Source organism: Pipra filicauda, unplaced genomic scaffold, assembly GCF_003945595.2.
Source record: "Pipra filicauda isolate LSUMZ 115617 unplaced genomic scaffold, ASM394559v2 scaffold15_size4787011_pilon, whole genome shotgun sequence".
In the NCBI taxonomy this organism is placed as follows: domain Eukaryota; kingdom Metazoa; phylum Chordata; class Aves; order Passeriformes; family Pipridae; genus Pipra; species Pipra filicauda.
The window spans coordinates 1,204,148-1,230,187 of NW_024104096.1; the positions used below are offsets into that span (position 1 = coordinate 1,204,148).

Below are 26,040 nucleotides of genomic sequence, written 5' to 3' on the forward strand. Positions count from 1 at the left end.
TATACTTGAAATCATCTCTCTCTCTCTCTAGCACTAGGACTGCAGTGTGCTGTCCAAATGGTGTCCAGGGTATACCTGCTCACAGACAAATAAATACATGGACCACCTATTTGAAGAAACTTAAGCCTGCAAGCTGGATATAGAAAAGTGAACAATCTCTTAAATCATGTTTGGACCGTTACCTAAGAATAGTGCTTCAATGTAAATAACAGTTGCCATCCAGCATCTCCCTATTCCTATCATAATCCTATTCATCTACTTCTTTGTAGCTTGAAGTTTTCTTCAAATTTCCATGTAAGGAGCATGAAAAGAGCAGCTGGTCCAACTGCTACTGTCAAGTAGTGGAAATACCCTGTTATTATACAACATAGAAGCTGCATTTGTAACCAAGTTTTCATGTTTTAACATTCAGTATTTAGATCTCAAAAGAAGTGTTGCCAGTCTATGATACACAAGCTCTGGTTGACATTGTACCCCAGCCAACACCTCACAGCTGCAGGTTAAAAGAAAGATAAGAACAGTAGGGTTCAAACAAACAAACCCCCCACGACTCAGCAGTGAGACTAGCTTTCACAGAGTGAAGAGACACTGAAATAAAGCTATTGTCTATTATGAAACAAGGGAGAGAACCATCCTTTTCTGACAGCACAAGATTTAAGAGAGAGTTGCTAATGTTTTAGCTAAATTAAGTGTATTATCTTATTCTTATATTATGGTAATATAAAAAAGTCAGGTAAGTTTGTTTCACTGAGGTGTTTATATGTTTGTTTTCCATACATCAAAATTTATTTGAAGTATCAAAGAGAGCGACTGGAGTAAAAAGCAGGTACAAAACCAGAACACTTTTTTACAGTTGATTCATATATAAAATGGTAGCTGATAATGCTGACAAAGCATATTTCAACATCCCTTTCTGGTGTTTTAAATCTACTGAGAAACAGAAAATGATATCTTACTTAAACACACAGAAATATATTTAACATAACAGCACCACAATGTGCAGGGGTTTTTTCCTTAATACATTGCAAGCTATGAGCATAGCATATAAAAATGGGACAAAGGCATGACATCTAGCAGGCCAATCTTTTGATTCAACTTTGCATCACAATAGAGACCAAGAATAACCAAAAACATTATGGCTCAGTAAGACAATGAGATAGAAATTTTTAAAACCAGGAATTTGCAATAGATATATCTTAGTTTAGCAATCTTAAGGGATGCTTGGATTCATGAAGAAACTCTTCTGTCACGTCCTCCATTTTGTTCTCCACTGTAGCTGCAGATTTGTTCTCTTTACCCTTTTTGCGACGACTTCTCTGCTGGGATTTAAAGAGAATACCCAATGTTAAGAGAAATACAAAGAAAAGACTTCTTGCTCATGTACAGTGCAGTACATAGCGTTCTGAGAAAAAAAAACGTTGGTAGAACTCCTGAAAAAGGTTCCTAATATATTGCATTTACTGAAGAGATTTACTGCAGACACACAGAAGCTCAGCAGCTGCTTTTAAAGGATCCACAACAAGAAAACATACTACCCCAGCAAGCCAACCCCTAGACAAATATACCAACGAGTTTACGCTGATACATTAGTAGAGCAAAAGGGTCAGAAGTAAAAAAAAAAAAAAAAAAAAAAAAAAAAAAAAAAAAAAAAAAAAAAAAAAAAAAAAAAAAAAAAAAAAAAAATCAAAAAACCCTCCACATACTTTCAACTTTTCCATTAATACACATGTGTTTGTCTAGCAAGTTATGACAATTTTTTTCATGCAGGACTATTTGCTGAATTTTCAACACTCTGTCCAGCTTGTCAGAAATCTGCATTATTTTATCCAGTATTAAACTGTCATCAGAATCTGCTGTGACTTTAGCTCAAGTTTAGCAAAGTGTATTCTACAGGATTTAAAGAAGCTATGAGACTACACAAAATTACAAGAAGTGACTTGACACTACAGCATTATTACGGAAAATTTATTTTCTTCACTCTTAAATACGCAGCTGTTTTGAATATCTGTGGAATTTACCTGGAAAAAAGGAACGCCACCATTTGTGTGGCAGTATACGTTTGTATCCACTAAGCATTTGTTGCTAGCAAGGCTTTCACTGGATTCTTGCAACCCTCCCTCCTCTTCCAACAGGTCCTAAAAGAGAAATTTTTCAGAAAAGTGTATTTAATGTCTGAATTTCTTCAGTGAATAAACTAACCATGATCAGATCTATAGAAGACATAGAACTTCCATTTTTGAAAAACAGAAATAAAAGTAAATTATTAATATTATTGCTTATTTTTCAGTAAGAGAATGTTTTTATCAAAAGCTCAGCATACTTGACTCCAAGTACACCGTAAAACAAAATCTGCAACAGCTCTGGGATTCTAGTCAACTCTCCACAATGGCATTAAAAACCTCAAAGATGTGAAATCTTCATTCAAGAGCCTCATTTGCTGTTCATATACATACCTGACCTGCACTATCCTCCATCTCCTCTGTCATGCTGCTTAGCATAGCATCAAGCTTAGATTGCTTTTGCCTTAGTTGCTCCAGTAGAAGTTCCCGTGGCTCTGTTCTCATGAGTGTGACTGGATAGAAGTAGTCTCTTCTCTGTGGAGTTGTCCCTTTAATGAAGATTGCCCTTCATCAGTACACTACTAAATGCTTTCAGCATTCAGTGCTTTAATTTCAGATCCTCAATTTTACATTAACTCAATACAGAAATCATGCTTTGTTCAGTCACCATTCTTTGCACACATGTTAAGAAAAGGTGTAAGGCTGCCAGCTATATTATGCCCCCATTGAGATTCACTTACGAATTCTGGAACTCAAATTGCTCTCGGTAAGACCTTCTGTCCCTGACCTACTTTAAATACCTGTTGGAATATCCACTTTCAGATCCTCTTGCAGGAAGCCATTAACCTGAGTTAGTCCATGCTGTACTTCGTTGCTAAGTGCCAGCTTCTGCTCCAGAAGTATCTCTTTATCCACCTTTATCTGATCAAGAAAGCCACTGAGTACCTTCCCCTCAGCAGCCACTTGTCTACTACTACAGTCAGCAATTTCAGCTGCTGTTTTATCACAGTGTTCTTCACTTTTCTGAAAACGAAACAAACAAACAACCCAGCTAAAAACATCAAGTTAACAGGAAAGGTAAGATTATGGCCTCTTTTCTAAGATGCAGTGCATGATTAGTGACATGATCTGAAACGAAACAACTGAGATGTCAAATTGAGAAGTTTCAGTGCCAGTTTTACACTCTCATTTTGAGAACTATCTTCACAAGAGAGTCAGTTTCTTAGAAAGTATGATCATTTTAAAAAGCTACTCATAAAGATGATGCCATCTAATTCTGATCAGACTCCTCATGCTTCTATGCACAACCCTGAAGGATTATGATATTCAATTGGAAGTGAACATCCTACAAGCACTAGAAGCTTTATGCATTTGTAGGAGGAAGGGGAAAATATGCATTTTTAGCCATTCTCATTGAAATAAAACTTCTGAAGTGTTCAGCAGGTACAACAGATAGAGAGATGTCTTGAGACTTCAAATGTTTTTAACAGTTAAGAGTTAAGGACTCAGTGATCCTTGTGGGTCCCTTCCAACTCAGAATATTCTGTGTGACTCTGTGTAAAGAGTTTCCAGTTAAGCTTTTCTTTCTGAAAGAAAGCAAAATGCTGGATTTGCCTATTTCATTCCCTATTACAACAATAAAACAAGAAGAGTGGGAAGTAAAGTTTGTGATGGAAATTAATAAAACAAAAAACCCGAGAGAGAAATTCTCAGATAAGAAGCCAGAACTTGTAGATACCAAAAAGGAATACTTTCTCCCATGTTAATTCAATCTGACTAAGAGTCATTTGCATCCTCCAGAATATAGCCTGTGCAGATCTCCCAGAGATGTTACTTGTAGATAAAGCTTTAGAATTAGAGATATCTACTATCAAGATGATGAAAATGCAAGTTAACTGCATGGCATTAATCATAACACCATTTTTGAGGTTATTTGCACTTTTAGTCCAAAGTCTTCCTATTAACTTAAGCTTTTTATTTCCTCTCACTGCATCTAAGCTCAGTAACATGAGTCTGCTGTAATAAAGCCACAATTTTCTTCTGACTGTAACTGAGAATTTCTTTCCTCCCTGCAAATTCTACAGTAAAAGTTTGTCTCATAATGTTGCATTAGATTACAAATTACTATAAGTACCTTTTGTAAACAGTGAAACTGCTGTTTCTCATCATTGAAGGATGATAGGTGCTGATCAGTAAAGTTGACCACCTGAGCAGTTGTAAATTCACACCAGGTTTTGGTGTCCTGAGACACATCCTTGAGATTGCTGAGGAGATGTTGACAGTGGTCACTGGATTCTTCCAGCATCATCTTACTTTCAGCATTTATGCCCCTGAGCTCTTGAGAGAAATTATCCAGAGATGTAGTACATTTGCTGTGATTGGACTTTGCACTGCTAACTAGGTCTGTAGTTTTCCTGCAACAACATATTTGTAAGAGTTCAGAAATTTTGGAAGGTAGATTTTAATCACAATCTACATTTAGAAATATTTGAGACTGGAACCAGCAAAACAGTACAATTCTAGCAAAGCAGTTAATTATAACCTTGTTGCTCTTTTAGTAAATATATAAATTGCAGTAAATGAGTAGATTTGTTAAAAACCAAACAAAAACTCCAAACTAGAACCAAAAAACCCCAACCACAAGCTAAAAACAGCAACTGGCAACACCTTCGTTGTTCAGTCTACAATTGAATGAAGCATGCTGCAATAGATACATTATACTTCAAGACTTTATGATATGATGTTCTGAAGTCCAGACACTGAGGGACATTCATCAGAATATTGCTCCTAAAATGACAGTCTCTTATCTGCAACATGCTCAGGAGAGAAGTTTGAGGAAAAGCATTGTAGAGCTAGTTTACTCTGGGGAAAGATGATCCCAGAGAAAACTACGATCTACACTCTGTGGCAGAACTCAGCTATAACATACAGACCTCGTTCAAAAGACTTTATAAGAACATAAATACGAAGAGCATCTAATTTTGAAGTTCTCTTCATGTATAGTTTTATCTTGCATCAGTGTACAGCAAAAATAATCTGCTCCTTACAAGTGAACATTTTCTTGCATAGCAGTGATGGTGGTCTTCAAGCTTCCATTTTTCGTGAGTACATTAGTTAACTTCTTCTGAGTCTCCTGAGCAAACACGTCAAGCTGGCTTTGCAGTGAGGACATGAATTCAGCTGTTCTCTGTTAAGAAAAATACCACAAATTTTACTGTTATTCTGCACTTTTTAACATTCTTAGAGGGTACTTGAATACCTGTATTAAAAGTGCAGCAGATAAAAGTTTTGCAGTTCTAAAGCAGAAGGTACAATTTTTGTGTAGCCAAGATAAAGACATTTTGCTTTTGGAGATATATATAAACACATATGCTAAACAGGCCCACAGGAAGGGGAAGTCTTTTTTGTTACCTTCCTACATAAACGACTTAAAGCAGCCTAACAAAACCTGAAAAGAATAAGTTTCTGTCAGAAAAGATCAAGTTATTGTCCTTATATAAGTATAATGATTTACTACTACAAAGAGTTTAAATCAAAGCAAGCAATCACACTTGGTGTTAGGAATTCTTTCTCTAAGGATACCTTTGCATGTGCCAATCTCGTAATTTCCACTTCTTCTTTTAAATCATCACAATTATGCTGAAGCTCAGCAAAACCACTGTCCACTTCTTCACGCATTTTTTTCAGAGTGAGAGAAAGATCTCCAAAGAAGGTATCCATTTCCCGTTTATGGATCTCCATCTTGAAAAAAAATAAATTTACAGTTAGATATTTGCCTTTACTTAAGGAATGGATACTTTTCCCTAGCATAATTGATATAGAAACAAACTCTACTCCAAGCAAATTGTCAAAAGGCATTAATAAGGTATTGTGCATAAAAGGAGGAAAATAACACTTGGAGCAATCTGAAGTTTGAGACTGGAACTTGGTATGGGCTATTCCAAACACAAAATCTGGCATGCAAGGTAGACAAAACAGAAAAGCAGACAAAGTACAGAAAGAGCTGGTAAGCCATGGACTACTTGCTGCCTAAGTCTGAAAACCAATAGAAAGCCTTTAGACAAGGGGAGTTGATTTCACATGAGCTGTAATTGACAGAAGGGGAAAGTTTTTCAGTCAGAACAAGGGGTCACCAGAAACAAAGACTTGTTTTTAACAAAATGGAAAAAAATAAATGAAAGAGTAGGGCTGCAAAGGACTTCAGTAAGTGCAGTGTTGTTTGCACTTATTGTTGTTAACAAGATAAAGCATCACATTCTCCAGGAATCAAAGTGACTACAGAAAAGTTGGGTACGACAGCAGAAAAAAAAATAGGAGTAATAAGACTCGTCTGAGTTGATTTTTCTTTTTCAGATTTCTAAAATACAGTGGAGAGTATATTATGTGTATTATCAAATATTTGTTACATACAGATTTAAGCATCCGTGTTTTACCATTCGACTGAGGCATTTAGGTGAGCAGTTATGCCAATAGAGGTAAAAAGCAAATTTACCACACTCAGAAGCGGAAAAAGAAGTCTGAAAGGAAGAGTTAAAAGGCAGAACTCATAGGATAGGATAAAGGCAAAAAGGACAGACCCGAAGTGGAAACAACTCTGACACACTGCAGAAAAACAAAGAACATATTATCTGTAAATTAAATAAACTAGAAGAACACAAGTGAGAAGTTATGTGCATTACCTGGTCAGCCACAGCAGAGTATTTCTTCATGTTACTCTGAAACTGACAGTTTAAGCCCAAGACAAATTCTACCACCGGTGTCAAGCTATTTAACGCTCTTCCTAAACCAGTTTCATGTTCCTCCTAGGAACAGTGGTAAAAAAAACAAACAAACAAAAAGTAAAACATAAGATGGCAGTTCCTTCATCTACATTTGTAAGAAGCTATCTATATACATATCCATGTACTCTGTTATGACAGTATTTGCTACATACTACATTACAACTTGCAGTTGTAACATGGGAGAGGAAGTGGGGAGGGATATAACAGTGGTCAAGTGCTGAAGCAGATACAAGTAAAGAGCATCAGAAAAACTATATAATATTTACAGAACTCCCTTTTGATCAATAATAGTTTCATATATTTAACTAGCATAAGAGTAAGTGTACTAACAATTAATCTCAGCAGCTCAGCTTTACAATCCAGTGATAGATTCTCATGTTGTGTTATTTTTTCAGACATGTGAGAAATTTCCGTAGACACCAATTCTTTAACAGAGGCACAAGCTGCTGACATAACTGATGCAAGAATATCAGCTGTTGAAGAACTGGTAGACAAGAGGTCACCTATGAAAGAGATCAAGAAAAGTTACTAATTTTTTAAGAGTTCCTCTGTAAGATAGGAACTTTTTTTATTGCTCATCACCTTATTGTCTCTTACAGCACAGGAAGGCTGTTGATGATTCCAGATACATTATTAATGGTGCAACTGTAATCATTACATTGCTTAAAATAAAGCCTCTTCCACTTTCCTAAAATAGGTCCATTTTAGGAAGCAGTCTTTGAGACTACTATTGCAAAAATTCAGGATGACTACTGATACAGGTATTAGACTTACCTATAAAATTTACCTATCTTACTGATAAAGGTATTATACTTACCTATAAATTTTGTGTAAGATGTCAACATCTGTTGCTGCTTCAAACTGTTTTCACTAAGTGAATCCTGTATTTTGTTGAACAAAGCATTCATTTGTACTGCAAATGTATTTTGGACAACAGCATTGTGCTGTTCAACAGCTTTCTTACGGTCCAGTTTCGCATGAAGCCCAGATACATCTTTTGTAGTTTCTTCAACTGTACTAAGTAACTATAAATTTTAAAGTTATTTTAGTCAGTGTTTAAACAAGAAGTCAAGCACATATTATATAAGGAAAATCAATAATAGTTCTGAGCTAGAGAAGTTCTCTCTCTAGAAAGATATTTCCCCTTACATTATCAAATTACAACTGTTCTGAATCTTAGTGTTATGTCATTTATGGTCTTAGAACATGGGAAAAAGTTACTTACTGGAGATCACTTGTTCTGGTTTTGAAACCAAAGCATTGATAAATTACATCCTCAGTATTTAAGGAATTAAGGTACCATTTATCCCAGAACAGTAACTGAAAAATTCCTGACCATTTCAACTTTTTTCTGAACAATTTGACAATAACTATATTCTTTAATATAGTAGTCGAGCAAGCAGTTTCCAGTACTAGTTCTGAAATAATCTGGAATTCATAAAAATAGTAGAGTCTTGGTTTTGTAGTCAGCATATATTATTTCCCTACCCATTTGTCTCACACAAACATTCCACAACCCATATGCAAAAACCAGGCATTCCCTTTCAATCTTACAGGAATCCAAACAGAAAAAATTGTCATGTTGCCTAAAGATACAAATTTCATCACTTTGCAGTTTAAGTAGCAGGACAGTCTGTCTTCCTGCATCAAGTCTGTTTTGATAATTATGACTGATCAAAGCCATATCCTAAAATATAGAGGTGACAGGGCAATGTTATTCAAACTTTTTGCTATTTTTCTGCTCCAGTTCACAGAATGGCTTGGAAGGGACCTTAAAGTTCATCTAAGTTCCAAGCCTCCTCCACGAGCAGGAACATCTGCCACTACACCAGGTTCCTCAGTTATAATATTATTTACTGTTTTGCAGGACCAGTCATAAGTTTCTAAAAGAAAACTACTTATTCTGCAAAACAACTTATGGTAATAGATACTGCAAAGCACTGGAACTCCCATGACAAACTGGCCTGAAAGCAAGTTAGTTCCAGACTAACCAGCGTGTTTAGCAGTCAACTGTCAATATTACCACAGAGAAAGTCCTGCATTCTAATTCTAGTTTTCCGTCTTAAATTCAGCTTGTCTCACTTGCATCGTGCTCTAGCAACAATTGATTTCCTTGAACAGTCCATGAAACTCCTAAACATAGGAAGCCATTTTATAGTAGGTGCAAGAACTGTGACAACCTTGCTAGCTGTGCCATGAAGTTTTTGTTCATTGTTTTCCAAAACTGAAACCACATATTCTTCTTCAGCCAGATGAACCTTGGTTTCTTGCAGATCTTTCTGTGTTTCTTCTAGCTCTTTCTCCTTGATTTGCAGATCTGTTTTACACTGTTGAAGTTCATTTTTACTAACTGTGAATAGTTCAGTGATCTAAAGAGGAAGACAAACACAATAGGGCAACACCACTTTATAAAAATTCAACAGTCTCACTTCACATCCCTCAAATTATGCAACAGTAAATATCAGGATGTAAAATGTAATTTCAGCTGTAAGACTTAGAGGTCTTAAACCTAGACTAGAGGTTTGTATAGTCTTTGTATTCACTGAAAATATCAACCCAATACCATTCTCATCGAAATAATCCCTTGCTTCCCTACTCAAAACACAAGAGCAAACCACTGTCACAGGACAAGGAAGAAAATCCCACGGAACAAATATAAGCAGATAGACTGAAGAGAGTCAGTAAAGCTGATTACATAGAGTAGTTACATATTCCAGCAAATTAATACCTACACTTCTCTTACACTAGGAGCTTCAATTTTCTATATGATTTGTTAATGGGAGCTCATAACCCTCTCTGCTCATTCTTTGCTCCTAAGCAGGTATCTGTCAACTGAGATGATACCATTTTACAAGCAAATTTTTTGCTGAAAATCCAGCAACGCAAATTAAAGTAATATACATGAAAAACAGCTGTAAAAAATAAATATTGCACTCTTAAACTTATATATGCTATTTCAACTTCCTAACTCAAGGATTAGGAAGCTTCCACTCTTGACTAATAGGGGAACTTTAAGAACAACAATAAAAAAAGAGTCAAAAAATCTTTTGACTGTTCTTTGCTCAAACTTTTTTCCTCCTTTTGAGAGGAGGAATTAATGTCTTCCATTTTTTGGCAGATTTAAGCAACAGTTCAAAAACATCACTTACTTTTTTCACTTCTTCCTCCATAACACCAATTTTGTCAATATATTCTGCAATTTGTTCTTCCTGAACAGTCAGCTTTCCATTAAGGGCTCTAAAGCAAAGATTAAAACAAATTAGTCAAGTAAGAAGCAATTTCAAGACTATCTACAGGTTTTTACACTATGACTTCGGTAATTAAAAAAAAAATAAGTATTGCTAACTTCTAGATGAAAAGCAGGTAATTTTCACTTAATACAGAAAAGATTTAAAACAATTTTCCATTGTAAGTTTTCCATGTAAACTTTAAAAGTGAAGTTAACTATATTAAGTTTGCCTTCCTGTATGAACTTCCACTGAAAGAGCGACTGCATGGTGTAAATCTGCATCCTGGCTATGCTTATGGTAATTATTCCACATACAAATCAATTCCTCAGTGCAAGCCTATTAGGCTTTACCTGTATAAAAATTAATTTCTAAAGAACAAGTTGACCAGTCAGTTAAATTTTCCTGACTTTCCTTCAACTTTCTGGTGTGAAATAGATCTGAAAGTATTTCTGTACCAGTATCTGAGATTTGTTGCTAGTCATTTTATAGAAATTTTGAAGACATACTCATAATTTTCAAGAGAAATATAGACTCCACTTTTCTCTCGTGCAGCAACAAGGTCTCTCTTCAGACGCTCAATCTCTTCAGTGTATTCCTGCATAAAGAAACAATCCCATGTAAACCTGAAAATTTCTATTTTGTTTTGATATTTAGCTTAAGAGATACTTCACAAAGGTAGTGCTCTACAGAAGTTTTGCATAAGCATGGGAGCAAAGCACTTCATTCTATTCTAAGTACAGTACCCTTTAAAATCATACTATTGGATATAGGTAAAGCATTGGAACCTTCCATTTGAATAATACTTGGTTGCATCTAGCAGCTCACAATTGGAAGCACAACTTCCTTTGTAGCAGAGACCTACTTTACATTGGCTCTTCACTCATACTTACTGACAAGTTCACTTTAATTTATGGACTTTCTGGGGAATGACCCTGCTAATACAACTCCTCCAGAAAGAAAAACAGTGTCGTTTAGTGGCTTTCCAATAACTTGTAAACACGTAATCCACAAACAGAGCCACAGGCAGTAGCAATAACCCTCTCTTTTCAACTTCAGTCTTGGCCACAGTTTCAGTATCTGCAAAGTCACTAATCCTGTACCAGTAGAGCAGCTCCAGTTTAAAAGCACCAGTTCAATGATTCAAATCACTTCAGAAAAGCACTGCTACTAGTTACAAGTTACAGCTTCTCCACACCCTCATAATTCCTGCACAGCAAAGACTACAAAATCAAACGTAACCTGTAACTTCATTTGTTAAGCTGTATGTCTAGTACCTTAATAAGAGCTTTTCTTGTTAGCTTCTGATTGACTTCAGGCTTGTTCATTATGTTCTTTGCTCTGTGGGCATATTCCAGTGTACTCAATGTTTCCTGGGAAAAAGAGATGTGAGACTAAATCAAGCTGAAGAATTTAACTCATATTTTTTATCACTAGCAAAATGTATTAATTATTTTAGGAATAGATTTTCAGACTTAAAATTTACCTCAAGATTTATAGATGCAGGAGAAACCGTGGCAATTATTGATGTTTTCGTCCGTCCTCCAAGAGAGTCTTGAAGGATTCTTGTGAGTTTAGATTCCCTGTATGGAATATGTGGGGTTCTTTCTACCAGAGCAGTAATAACTCTTCCTAGTGTCAGGAGAGACTGGTTGATATTTCCAGCTTCACGAGCTCTTTTGTCAACTGCCCCTGATCGACCGATGTTTTCACTTCCTGCGAGATCAACCTGAAAATAAGGTTATGCTTCTATCTCAAACCACCCTGAAGAATGCTTGGCCCAAGGTGTTGCAGAACACCTAAAACAGCAGAAGAGTTGTTCAAGAGACACCGGGATGACAAATGGGACCGACATTCTTCAGAGTGACAAATATAGCTCATATCACATTATGAAAACAATCATTTTTCCCCTTGTCAGAAAAAAACTCAAACTCTAGTTCATGACTTTCAGAATGCTATCAACACCACTTAGTTCAAATACTTACCAAGTTTAGCTTTCCAATTTTAACAAGTTCTTCTCCATCTATTGTTGTTTCTTTCATATGGATGGTAATTGAAAACACCGAGTGGGAGCGGCTGCAAAAGAAACCAGTTTCAGACGTTCCATTGAAGTCAAATTATCTACCTGCTTCGTGACACTGCTGCAAGTTATGTATCTGTGCTCTTTTTAGGGAATACATTTAGCCCATCAATTTCAAATTACACATTTTCAATACATAGTTATTTTACCAAGTATATTTTTGTGTGTATATGTAGGTAGGAATATGGTATTTAAAACCAGTGATGAACCAAGCGCATGACATTTGACTCACTCAATCTAGATACATTTTATCTTATTTCAAGCAAAACCAAGAGAAATGCTTTGGTTTTGTTTACATGTGTGTGTTCTCAACTCACATGCATCTCATGAAAAAAAAATTTACAAGTCAGTTTAGTCAATATGGTAATAACAGTTTCATAGAATGTGATCTTCAGGAACATAGTTTTCTTTATTCAGGCTAAGAAAATAATCAAGTAGCTGAAACCAATATTAAAATTTTAGAAGTTAAATTAATTTTTCATTCAAAATAGTAATACAGTTTAGGATCACAGAATCATTGAATGGTTTCATCCAGCTCCAACACCCCTATCGTGGGCAAGGGCACCTTCCACTAGAGCAGGTTGCTCAAAGCCTCATCCAACCCAGCCTTGAACACTTCTGGGGATGGGGCATCCACAATTTCTCTGGGCAACATGTTCCAGTGTTTCACCACTCTCCCAGTGAAGATGATTTTAGGCTGAGTTTATTCCTTTAATAAGTTTTTACAATAGGAAGCTGACATACATAGAAAACCACAGATGTCAACTTACACCAGTTAGACTATACATAAAACAACAGTTCAGGCAGAATGAATTATCTAAACTGTCTGTAATTTCAGACAAAATTAGTTCTGTATTCTAATCTGTGTTAGAAAATACCTGTTCCCTTCCACCAGTAGACAGATATGCTCAGTATACCTTTAATTTAAAATAAAATATGGGCAGGGTGCATTGCTTACTTTTGCAATACAGGATCATTACAGTGATATACATACCCTATCTGCAGTTGAAGAATGAGAAAGCAGTACTAAAAAAAAAAAAATGCTACTTTCGACCCAGATGTCTCTACTAGATTCTGACTATGACCTGCAATCATATGAAATAGCCTCTATTACCATACAAACCCCTCTCCTCAACCTTATCCCCAACTTCCACAATCTAGTTTTGCAAGTTTTCAGAAGCCAGGGTTTGAAATGAGCGTCTTGTGTTGACCTGTAAAAAGCAGATCTTATCAGCGTTTTGAAATTTCAACTTCTGTAACAAATCCTAATGTACCATTTTCTACTGCTGGTGAGGAAAGGAAAGGATATTTGATACACTTATACCAGGTTTTTATTTCGTAAATGGGATTGGTCAAAACACCCAATCACCTGTAAGAGCTAGAACAAAGGTAACCCACCTCTCCAATACAGGTATATCAACTAAACATCTTCCAAACATAAAAGGACTACAGCCTTCTTGAAATGTACAGTATATACTGCAGAGAATATTTATCTCACGCTAGTACATGCAATGTATTTCAGTGATTTATCTGTCAGATTTATGTCTTCTGTTTTCATAGTCACAGAAGGCTTTGAAAAAGTTAACTTTGCAACTTTGAGAAATAAATTTCAATACTCTAGATGACCAGTTAAGAATGTTGTGATACTTTTATCAGAGCTAGATTTAGGTGGAATACCAGGTCTACTGTTTGAAATAGCCAATGCGTATTTTCAAGGGATATATTAATAACAAAGCATGCAAACTCTAAACAAGAGGAGAAGCTTATGTTAAAAATCACGCAGGAAGAAATGTCTTGCCCATTTTTAAGACAAGAAGTATTCAGACTTTATAGTGCTCTTTGAACTGGTTTTGGCTGGGGTAGAGGTGATTTTCTTCACAGCGGCTGGTATGGGGCTGTGCTTTTGATTTGTGCTGAACATATGGAGGGTTTGTTATTGCTAAACAGGGCTTACACAGAGCCAAGGCCTTTTCCTGCTGCCACGCTGGTGAGGCGGCTGGGGGTGCACGGGAGATCGGAAGGAGACGCAGCTAGGACAGGTGACCTCAGCTGACCAAAGGGATATTCCAGACCATATGGCATCATGCTCAGTGTATAAAGTGAGGGTAAGAAGGAGAAAGGGGGGGGTGGAGGTCTGGAGTGGTGGCATTTGTGTTCCCAAGTAACCATCACACGTGATGGGACCCTGCTCTCCTGGAGATGGCTGAACACCTGCCTGCCCATGGGAAGCACTGAATTAATACCTTGCTTTGCTTGTGTGTGCAGCTTTTGCCTTCCCTATTAAACTGTCTTTATTTCAACCCATGAGTTTTCCAGACCCTTCCAATTCTCTCCCTCATCCTGCAGGTGCAAGCAGCTGTGTGGTGCTTGGTTACTGGCTGGGGTTAAACCACGATATCCCTTCATACACCAATTACAATCATCCCACTGGATGCCATAAGGAGGAAGTTTTAACTCTGGCTTTCTAACCCACATTTGACACTCTGCACTGTGATACACAGTCTCAAGATCATGCCAGGTTTGGACTAGCTTCAATCATCTTTTGCTTCTTCAATAAGATCCTCTTTAATAAAGAACAAAATACAAAGTCTGAAATGACGAAGATTGTACCTGGAATATTGGTTCATGTAAGTAGCTGCAGTTGTTCTCTTTGCCGCACCCCTTTCCAGGATTTGGTAGACTTGATTTTTGTTGTGTACAGTTACTTCTTCCAAGCCTTTAATAATTACACCCCGCTGTCAGAAAGTAATACATGCTTATTATACATCTCTCAACAATCCTGAAAGCCTTAAGATCACAAATTTTGCAAGCACTAACCCTGTTTCGAGGGTCATCAAACATCTGCAGTCTTTCTCCAGCATCAGGAGTAGGATTCAGAAGATCAAAAAGCTCCTCATTATAGATCTCCAAAAGAGAGACTTTCACTGAAAATTCAGTACCATTCTCTGTGAGTTTTTCAAATATTTGATGCAATGTACGGGGTATTATACCTGCTAGTGGATCCTACAAATTAAAAAGAAGTATTTAATTTATAAATGCACTTGGGGTTACAGGGTGGAGTTTCAGCTAAACAGCCTGATTGGATATAAGCAAGAATACTTTGGACAAAGATGATCTTCCACATAAAAATTGCCAAGAGTTGTATGCAATACATTAAAGATGTAAAGTTTTGCTTTTCACTTGAACAAATGAGACCACTTGTTAATCTACAAACAGTTAAGGAAAGTCAGCTTCAGGATTTGAAGGACACCAGCTCTCAGTTTTCTTTAGCTTTCTGCAGTTTCCAAATTTGAACTATAGTGCAGACAAGAGAAATCTCTGGAGTGAAAATATACCTCTTCCCAAGTATATTCCTCATTGGGTGACCGCTCCCCTTCCATTGTGAAGGTCTTACCAGTACCAGTTTGGCCATAACTGTGAGAGTAAAAATAAAAATGTAAACAAGAAACTAAAATCCAAATAAAATTCCCTAATAATCATTACTGGCTTACTTACGCAAACACCGTACAGTTGTAGCCCATAATAACTTCATCCAAAATGGGACACACAACACTCCGGTACACATCAATCTGCTTAGCCTGAGGTCCAAAAACCTATTGACACAAAGACAACACATCCCATTTATCCATACAATAATGTATAGCATCACACTGTACAGTAATGAGACCGTATCAGAGAAATGTACTAGCTCATGTCTAGAAGTTCCCAACTTGACAAGCAGTTACCAACCATATCAAATGTGTAGGTCTTCTTTGATGTCTTATCTGTCACTCCTCCAGTGCGGACACTAACTTCCTTTCTTGCTTGATCACAGTCTACAACAGGATGGGAGCTTGCTCTAAGTTCTGAGGCATTAAAAGGCCTAAAAAGACAGGAGTTAAGAAAATCGGATTGATATCATTGCTAACAAGAACACAAACTGAAGAAGCAGAAACATCACTCAGTTTAAGGATCTAGAATAGAATAACTGGGTAAAAGGAACATAGTTAACTTAGTTTGTTTAATAATTGTTTAAGGAAAAAAAGCCACATTTTGGCAGTTTAAAGACCCTGCCTTCTATCGCTGTGGAACAAATCAGGTGTCTATAGCACTTTGTTTGTTATGTATGTATTTTTAACAGGCCTATAACCATTTTTAAGGTCATTTAGATGCACATCTAGCTAAGATGCATTAGAATATGTTGTTCAACTGCAAGGGGGTAGAAGATTTAACATCCCAAACAGTCGTATAAATAAGAGCATTCAAAAAAGGAAAACACTTATACATGCAAGTTAGTGCAATAGTGAATCAAACTAACTTTAAAAATTTCCTTTTTTATTTTTCATTTACACAAGCAATGATGCCTACATCTCATGCCAATGACATGAGACTCTGAAGCACCAGAAATACCAACAGACCCTACTAATTGCGGAACAGAAAACAGAACATTTATAATGCTGATGCATTTGAACAGAATTTAATTAAAAACAGATAAAACAGATTTTGGGGGGAAAAGTCTCCATTAATTAAAACTCAATCACAGTAAAAAGGTTTAATAGAGATGTAATAAAATTTTTGGAACTTTATGGTGTGCATTTTGTTTCACCACTAAGTTAATTCAAACCCGATGCACACCATTTTCCTTGAAGGAGCAAGTTACAGCTTCAGTTTTGGGACTTTTAAAATAATAGAAGGCTGAATAATGAATATATTCTGCTATTTAACAGTATAAGAGTGAACCAGTACAATGCAGGACGTAGGATAGCCCACAACTGTGATATGAGGAACAATTTAGCGAAGTTGAAGCACACATCCACATTGCCACCATCCCACTAGACAAGCAGCAGCCTGGTATGCCAGGGTGATGTTTGATCACACGTTCATTCCTTTCGGTACAAAGGACTATCACACATATTAACAATGCTAATGCATGCATTTTAAGTTTCCAAATTCATGTTTTACCAAAGCACAGTAAACGTGTTGCTTGAAAAGGTTTTTGATATGCTCAGAAAGATCAGTTTTTGGGAGCAAATTAGGATACAAACAAACACAAATGCATCTACCTACATATCTATAAGATAAGAAGAACCTGACTTGAAGAAGAAAAACGAAGAAAAAACACTTACTAGCTCAAGGGCACTGAAGCTATTAAAAAAAGAAAAGCTCTACAAGGGGCAAGAGCAAGGGTGGGCAAGAAAGTTTGTAGGGGTTAGAGACTAAATCTTGACATAGGAGTTAAGACTATGAGTTGCAACAAAAGCAGAACACTACATCATGGACAGCCCTGATGCTACTGTCATATAAAATAAAAATACACTGATAGTGAGGCTATTCCAGAACAACAGAGACTAACCAGATGAAAAAGAAAATTATTGCTCTTGACTGTTTCAAACTCAATTGCTTCAATAAATTTATTCTTTTGCAATAGCCTTGACTCACATCAACACTTTCACCAATCTAATATTTGTTACAGAACCGTTTTAGTCGTATTGCAAAAATAAGGCAAAACTGCTTTAAATTTCTATTTTCATTGTGCATCTGTAAAAGTAGAACTCACAAGCTTGAGAACGTGATTGTAAAAGGCATTTGCTCAAAAAAACACCCCAACTTCTAATGGTATTTCAAACCCTATTCTTAACACATTACCAGTATTACAGCTTTAACAAGCAATGCTATAAGATTATTTAAGATCTACTATCAGTGAGCAATTCCTTAGTCACCTCGAAATTACAATGAGAACTTAATTTTATGGTATGTGAAATGTATCACTTCATACAAGAAATAAATTTATATAATCAAAAAGATAATTGGCCATTATTATTTGACCCCCATCCCATAGTTTTTTCGACTGGAGAGTCCGCACCAATGAAATGATATTAGAGATATAAGGAAGTGGAGTAGCAACAATTCCATTAGCTGTTAAAGCGTAGTGGCTTCCTACGGAAGGTAAAAATTCAGCTTGGGTTTTCGTGCGCCTTGAACAGCAGTCCTACTAACTAACTCTCATCTAGCTCTCCTTAAGCTTCCCACGCAGCTTTACACCGGGTGTGCAACGAATCAAATTCGGAAACTGCACCTTTTCGCCTTTTCAAGCCGTACGAGCTCGCTCGCAGCAGCGTTACCGCGCGGAAGTGCCGATCGCTCGCGGGCACACGGGGCCGCCTCCCGCGCTCACCAACGCCCGGGGGGGCTCGGCGGTACCGCCGGGCAGACAGAGACCCACAGTCGGGCACACCGGCTCGGCACAGCCACAGCCGCCTCCGTCCCGCGGCGGACCCGGCGCAGCGCCAAGAACGCCCCGGGCCCGAGTCCCGCAGGGACCGACCAAGGTCCTCCCCGTGGCGGCCCCCAACGCTCGCCCAAGGGACCCGCCGCACTCACCTGCACCGCACCACCACCTGGATGTTCTTGCCCTTCTCCTCCTTCTTGGTGGTGCCGCCGCCGCCCTGGGAGCCGAAGGAAGCCATGCCGGGAGCGGGAGCCGAGGCGCTGCCGGAGCGGGACGTGTCGCGCGCGCGACCGCCACTTCGAACCGCGCGGCGCCCGGCCCGGCCAATCAGCGGCGGCCGCGGGGCACCACGGGACGGCATTTCAAATGGCGGCCCCGCCCGCCAGGGCAGCGACACCGCGCTCCGCCCCGCCCGCACCTCCTCCTCCGAGCTACCGCCAGGGGCCTCCTCTGCAGCTGCCGCTGACAGCCCCGGGTCTGAGGGCAGCCCAACTCCTCGCCGCGCACATCAGTCTTCAACAGTCACATCATCGACGTAACCCTCCCTCGCAGGTCAAGCCCTCCAGTCATTCTTCTGTCCCCATTAGCTCTCCTGTTAGCCCACAATTTCTTCAAACATCACGACAAAATTGGAGAAGCATGCCTAAAAAATGCCCTGTGGAGTGGAAGCATTACTTTACCAGTTTAAAAAAATTAATCATATTTCTAATTTACATGGTGGAGCACAGCGTTCACTGTTCCCAGCAGGGCACCTGCTGTGTCCTCGGTCGGTGGTGCCCCAGTTCAGGTTGCCACGTGTCTGCAGCAGAACCACAGCTGGGCAGACCCCAGCCCCAGCTGGGCCATGCCTCCTGAGCTCCTCTCTGGACCCTCTGTTCCTTGTGCACACTTCAACTCAGGCTGGTCTCCAGCACAACTCATCAACATCACTGAATTCTACACCTAATTTTCTATATATTTACAGGTGGGTGTTGCCTGATCGATTCCTGTGAAAGTCTTATATCACAATGAAAGTAAGTAAGGGCTCAGGACAAAGCATCACGGGTGCATCACATCCATCCTTTTGCTTTGAAACTAGATCATCTGAGCCACTTGCCAAGTACAAAATTACACCCTCTCACTAGCAGTTTGATTTATATCACCCTGGCTTCCCCGTGACAGCTTCCTCTGAGAGGCACTATTAAAAGCTTTGCTAGGTGGAGATCTATGGCAGGATAACAGGTCTTCCAGGTAGAGAGGAAGAAGCAGATGTTATAGAAGATTCAACTGGTCTGACACACTTTTTTTCCAACAAATCTGTACTGGCTCCTACAGACTGTCACACTGTCATCGACCTGTTATGGCCTATGGTGCTACAGTGTTTTGCTGTTCTTCTAGGGCCTTCCCAGTTCCTGAAATTCAGACTACCCATCTATAATTTTGCAAGTGTCCACACTCTTTTTTTTTCCCCTAAGTTGTCTGCTTTGAAATTTACATCTCCCTCCTCCATGAATCCTTAAAATTAATAACAAACAAATCCTAACCCTTAAGGCTTGCAGTAATTTTTCTGACAGTGACATGAAGCAGCATTACATTATGCTCCTCTACCATTAATCTGAAGAGTTAGAACAATGTCAGAGCCAATCAATCTTATACTAGGCACAAAGAACAGGATCTGAGAAATACATTACTTTCACAGAAAAGGACATGAAGCATTGGATTCCTATTCTGCTGCGAGCAGAAATTGATCAGAAAACATTAACATTCAAGAAATTTTGTCTGCCATTCTGAATGTAGGCTGATGATGCAACAGGACAAGAGCTATGAAAACTTTATAAGTATTAATAAAAATTTTCATTTCAAGCCTTTCTGGGCAAGTATTTTGTTTGCCCCATATAAGATTTTACTGCTTGCATGCCACTGAAAGCAATACAATTTGAAAGTATGTGTAGTATATATTACAAGACAACTACTTTGCAAGGACAGACATTTCGAACTTAGTAACTGCCAGATGAATTACTGCCCTTCAGCATCAATTTTTAGCCTTTTGACCTCAAACCTAGAAATAAGGCAATGATTCTGTAGGAACAGCTTGTAACAAAACAAAATTTATATGCATAGATGTGCTGGTTTTGGTTGGGGTAGAGTTAGTTTTCTTCACAGCGACTGGTATGGGGCTGTGTTTTGGATTTGTGCTGAACACATGATGTGGCCCTGCTTTTCTGGAGATGGTTGAACACCTGTCTCCCCACTGGAAGTGGTAAATTAATTCCTTGCTTTGCTTGTGTGTGCAGCTTTTGCTTTCCCTATTAAACTGTCTTTATCTCAACTCATGAGTTTTCCAGCTTTTGCCCTTCTGATTCTCCTCCCTATCCCACAGGTGGGGGAGTGAGCGAGTGGCTGTGTGGGGCTTGGCTGCTGGCTGGGGTTAAACCACAATAGGCAACTAAGGAACTCGTATTTTCTAACAGTCTTGGAGCTTAACTTTCAAACTAAAATGAGTTTGGTGGGTTCATGTTACAAAGACTTGCTACTTTTTTCCCCTCTAATGAAACACTAAAAATCACAATAATACATTTTGCTTCAGCTAAGTACGGATTTAATCAAGTGGGAAAATAAATATAAGAACAATGTCCATGGCAAACATAGTGAGACCACCTTTACTCTTACTTGTCTTTTTGTATTCCATCTATGCTAAGAGCAAAAATTATTCGTACAGACAATTGTGTAGTAGATACTGCTAGACTGAAAATTCAAATGCAGGTATGCAAATAATCTGAATCTTTACCTTTTGCTCTATACTCCTTCAAATGGATCATACAAAAGAATGTAGCACTGGAACTCAGGAAATATTTTCTTCCAACTTCTGCTTTTTTGTTCTCTTCTGGTACAAAAGTCAGATTTTTCCTCAAAATATAACGTGTCTCTCGCAAACACAGAAGACATCATTTAAACATGTATTTAAACAAGAAGAATCTATTCAATTATTGGGAGTTAAACTTGGTCCATAGCTACCTTTGCTATAGTTGTGGTAAGTGAAAAACATGTATTTCTGGTAATCAAGTTAGCTTAAAAAAGGCATACAGTTTAATAGCTGTAGGTCTGTTTTACAAAGATAATTTATAGTATAGGTTGTACATTTTCTTAGACAAGGTTGAACCTAAAGATACTAATATACTATAAACATAAACTGAATAACAGGGAGCTAGCATTTCACAAGCAATAAGAAAAAATGCAAGAATATTTAGGCTAGTCTCAATAGTGGTTGGGAGAATGACCTTTAACAAGGCATGTACATCACCTGTGATAATTTTTTTTTTTAAGAGAGACAAAAACATTACAGAAAATTAAATTATATAATAATACACACAACAGCCAATGTAACAACTTCAGTAGAAATTACTAATCTCCACATATGGATCAAAAAGGACAATTTTTAAGTATAGCTTGCCAAGAAAAAGGCATTGAATTATGGTGATATTTATAGACAAAACAAACATTGTTTTCCTAGGATTTGTATCAGAACATCTGGGTAATTATAGGTACAGAGGCCTGACAAATAGTAAAACTGTTAACACAAAACATGATTAGCTAAGAATGAAGAAAGGTTATATAAGGTATAATAATGGAGAGATATAATTAATACAAATTATAATGCTGGGTGAGACTTCTTTAAGGCTTAGTAACACCTATTTTGACTACCAACATGCTACACAGTGTATCAACTGTATTGAACATGTGGAGAGTGTAATATTGTTCAATACTATAAGTGACATTGCAAAAATTTGCTGATTAATTGCATATTCATGTTAAAGGGGAATCGACCTGCACCTTAGATAAGCATAAAGCAATTTCTAGTCTTTGAATAGCCTGTCCAGTTGACCAGTAATATTCTAAACTTTGTATTGTTCACATACAGAAAGTTAAACAATAAGGACTTACACACACTGTACTGGTATGTTTTCAGCTGAGGACAGGGTCTTCCTTCAGTCAAAGTAACAGGATAATTATGTCACTGTTAAAAACAAAAAATACAATGCAATAAAGTAACTATTGTTAAAATTAAGGACTCAATGCATATACAACATGATTAAAACCAGAACTTGTTTCAACTAATTACGGAAAATACACAGAATGAAAGATTTTTTTTTTAGGCATGTGTGCCAGATCACTGTCCAACACAGACGGTAGCACCTTTACATCTTTTTATAGTTGCCATAATAAAAAATTAACACCACACGTAGGGGGATGTATGCACTTGTGTGATTAACTCAGAGTAAAGCCAGTCATTTTCCATAGGCTTACCTATTTTCAGTTAAGGTGTGCAGCTGGAAGACATCCTTTACATAACAAGAAAAGAAACAATGAATGGGAAAACTGGAAACATACAGACTTGATAGGACTGACTGAAGTCAACAGGAAATGTCTCCTTGGCCTCATTACCTTTAATATCTTAAAATTTTATTCATTCAGTATTTTTCTACTGAGAGCAGTCAATAGACAGGTTTTTTTATATATGCCACATCATGAAATTGCTGCTATTTATTTTGGAGTGGAAATAACAATCATAAGCTATGCTTTTTTTGAGCTCGAGGCCAGTTTGCTACAAAGCCCTATTATATACAATTACAATTTGAATTTAGTCCAGAATTTTATCTAGGTAGCAAAAACACGCTTCCGTTAGAAGCCTATCAAGACTGTACTTAAGAGTTCTACACTTGCTGTCTCTTAGCTTTCAAGACAAGTATAAAACACTAGTTTTATTTTAAATTATTTGTAACCTGCCTACTTTGAAGATCAATTTCTCTGTACATTTATGTCACATATCCTGAAGAGGGATCTCCACACTGCTACTTTGTAAGGCTTCTTCATGGGAATATTTGAATAATTTCCACACTTACTCTAAATTATATTTAGGCTCATTTGGTCTTTTAGATAACACCTGTTTTTCCACTGGGGCAGATGAAGAAGGCAGAAAGCACCAACTGTCTATGAGCAATTAAAATTTCATGGGAAGAAATCTTAGTTGCTGGACTAGACTGAGAAGCCAATTTTACTGCAAGTCCTTTTAACTTTTGCTGATGGTGTCCTATTAAAAATATCTTTAAAACATGGAAAGGATATCCAAAACAGTGAATGATTGTAATTTTGGCTAGTATAAATTGAAATAGAGAGAGGTCAGATTATAAGAACCCAACCTGCTCTGAATAAACATCAACATGTCCTGTTTTGGCTGGAATAGAGTTAATTTCTTCTCAGTAGCTGGCGCAGTGCCGTCTTTAGGATTCAGTATGAGAATAATGTGGATAACACACTCACGTCTTCATTGTTGCTAAGTCATGTTTATCCTAAACCAAGGACTTCCTTGTGTCTCATGCTCTGCCAGTGAGGAGGTGCACAAAAAGCTGTGAAGGAGCATAGGCAGGACAGGTGATCTGAACTGGCCAAAGGGATATTCCACACCATAGAAAATCATGCCCAGTATATAAATTGAGGGAGCTACCCAGAAGGGGCCGATTGGGGTTTGTGGGTAGGTTCTGGCATTGGTCAGCAGGTGATGAGTAATTGTATTGTGTGTCACTTGTCTTTTTATTATCATTATTATTATATTAGACTGTTCTTAAGCTACAAGTCTTACTTTTGATTCTCCTCCCCATTCCACCGGGTTTGGAGGGGAGGGAGGTGAGCAAGCAGCTGCATGGTGCTTAGCTGCCAGCTGGGTTAAACCACGACACACCAGTGCCATGGAACAGCCACTAAAGAAGCTTACAGTGGATAAAATAGGCGTGACCTCCATTGCAGACCTTTGCTGCAATACTTATGTTAGGTGCAAGAGGAGGTGCAACCTTTCATCACCACAACTACAGAAACGCTTGTTTTAGATCCAGCTATTAGCAGACCACCACAGTTTTGCAGGTGCAGTCTATGTTGCTTTCCCAGGATTGCCCCTGCGTATACTAGGCAAGACTTATAGGAAAAGGCAGGATTTATCAGAGCAGCTAAATATAAACCTGGTCAGCATTAGCTAAACATATACATTTGGCTACATGAGGTTAGCGAACTCTCTGTCAGGACCTGAAAAAAGAATAAATTGCCTGAAACTGTATACTTCTATAGTTTTCACCCCTACATGGTAAATGATATAGCATGGCTATAGCATCTGTTAACAATAAAGGCATAAGCATTTCTACCATACATCCAATTTAACAGAATGACTGCAATTCACAACCTCTTAATCCCCCAGTTGCTTCAGAAAGGGAGGAGACAGATCATGAAGAGGTACTCACCCAGCAGTGTGCCTTCTGTCAGACACCAGGGGATGAGCCTTTCTGATGCACTGGCAAAGGCAATAGGGTGGAAATAAGAATTAAGAGCTCACCATTTATCCTGTCCTCTTTTTGTCCGGCTTGGTCTTCACTTTTATATACACTAGGAACTGGAAAAAAACCAGAGTGCCTCCAACTAGAATCCCATGAGGACATTTTTGCAGTAGTTAACATACTGTGTTAAAATTAGGCACCCACACAGTTCTAAATCCAACCAGTTGATTTAGGTGAAAACTAACAAATGCCTTGCTCCAACCAGGATGAGTTAACTTGAGAGACAGTTCTGTGTCTAAACGAAGGCCAAAAGCGTGGGTGTACTTGATGTAGACACAAATGTTTTAACTGGGTGGCTCAGGTATGGGTAAGAGCGTCTCTATAGCAGCACAGACCTCACTGGAAACCAGCATTCCCTGACAGATTATGTTGATTCCCTTTTGACCACATGAAGTAGTATGCTGCCACTTCTTAACAGGAAATTTCACGAAAGCTGACTAATTTAAAGCTACTTCTGCTACATCTTCAATTCCATCTTTGGGTGCAGAAATAACCTTAGGTAACTCATCTGGCCCATCTTTCTACCTTTTATGATGGGAGGGTTCTGTGAATTTCCTTCTATAAGATACCACCTTTTTTTTTTCCCCCTTAGCTTTGAAAAATGAGACATAGTAAAATAGATACACCTGAAGAAAACACATTACCGGAACTTCAAACAGTGGGGTTTGGGGGGCGGTGGGGTTTTTTTGGTTTGGTTTTTGTGGGGATTTTTTAGTTTTCTTTTTTTCTTTTTTTGTGTTGGTTTTGTGGGGTTTTTTTCCTAGAAAGGAATTAAAGCAACCAGACCCATCCACGACTTTCCCCCAGAAATCTCCCCAGAAAATCAAATATATGGCAACCGATTTTACCCAGCATTTACACCTCTACACCCAGCCTGCGAAGCGAATGCAGTGCCCGGCGCGGCGGGGCCGCAGAGCTCGGCTGCAGGTGAGCGGCGGCCAGCGGGCTGCAGCGGAGCTCCCGAGGAGAGAGCGCTGCCGCAGGGTGCACTGTCCCCGGGGGAGGGAGGATTTTGACACCCGAAATCTCTGCCGCTCAGGACGGCGCTGCACCCACTGTGCTCAAATTACGAGGCGTCTAATTACCTTTTGTCTTGGCTTTCGCCGGCAGGGACGCGGAGCGCGGACACCGGGACGCGGGCGGGCCGCTCCCTCGGCGGGCGCAGCCCGAGGCCGCCCCGCTGCCCTTCCCGCCGCAGCCCCGTCCGCCTCCGCCGGGCGCGGCCCCCCCGCCGCGCCGAGTGTCGCCCCGGCTCCCCGCCCAGCCACCCACCCCCTCCGCCGCCTCCGCCTACCTCCCAGAGGCCCCCGGCCCCCTCCCCAGCC

General features: G+C 38.7%; 1 protein-coding gene across 5 annotated transcripts; it reads right to left on the reverse strand.

The window, feature by feature from the left end:
- Positions 1 to 738: 738 nt before the first annotated feature.
- Positions 739 to 25,926, reverse strand: KIF11 (kinesin family member 11). 5 transcript variants are annotated; one of them, XM_039379181.1, is made up of 25 exons: positions 25,801 to 25,926; positions 24,715 to 24,771; positions 22,278 to 22,350; positions 18,509 to 19,011; positions 15,878 to 16,010; positions 15,644 to 15,741; positions 15,484 to 15,562; positions 14,966 to 15,151; positions 14,759 to 14,883; positions 12,054 to 12,144; positions 11,555 to 11,797; positions 11,346 to 11,441; positions 10,578 to 10,666; positions 9,991 to 10,078; positions 9,022 to 9,210; positions 7,659 to 7,866; positions 7,172 to 7,344; positions 6,740 to 6,862; positions 5,643 to 5,801; positions 5,108 to 5,247; positions 4,195 to 4,474; positions 2,861 to 3,083; positions 2,454 to 2,608; positions 2,019 to 2,135; positions 739 to 1,319 (listed from the first exon to the last, which is right to left on the reverse strand). In XM_039379181.1, exons 4-25 carry the CDS (start codon positions 18,715 to 18,717, stop codon positions 1,197 to 1,199), a joined length of 3,327 nt encoding a protein of 1,108 aa, XP_039235115.1. In that variant the 5' UTR covers positions 18,718 to 19,011; positions 22,278 to 22,350; positions 24,715 to 24,771; positions 25,801 to 25,926; the 3' UTR covers positions 739 to 1,196. The 5 variants fall into 5 exon arrangements, with proteins under 5 accessions (XP_039235115.1, XP_039235114.1, XP_039235116.1 ...); XM_039379180.1 differs by having other exon boundaries at positions 24,623 to 24,771; XM_039379182.1 differs by lacking the exon at positions 18,509 to 19,011 and having other exon boundaries at positions 24,623 to 24,771; positions 25,801 to 25,925.
- Between the last annotated feature and the right edge of the window lie 114 nt (positions 25,927 to 26,040).

Coding starts and splice junctions, on each gene's coding strand:
- KIF11 (XM_039379181.1), bottom strand. CDS start 18,717: ATGCCGTCCCGTGGTGCCCCGCGGCCGCCGCTGATTGGCCGGGCCGGG. Junction 15,563..15,643: donor TACAACTGTACGGTGTTTGC/GTAAGTAAGCCA, acceptor TTACTCTCACAG/TTATGGCCAAACTGGTACTG. Junction 11,798..12,053: donor AAATTGGAAAGCTAAACTTG/GTAAGTATTTGA, acceptor CCTTATTTTCAG/GTTGATCTCGCAGGAAGTGA.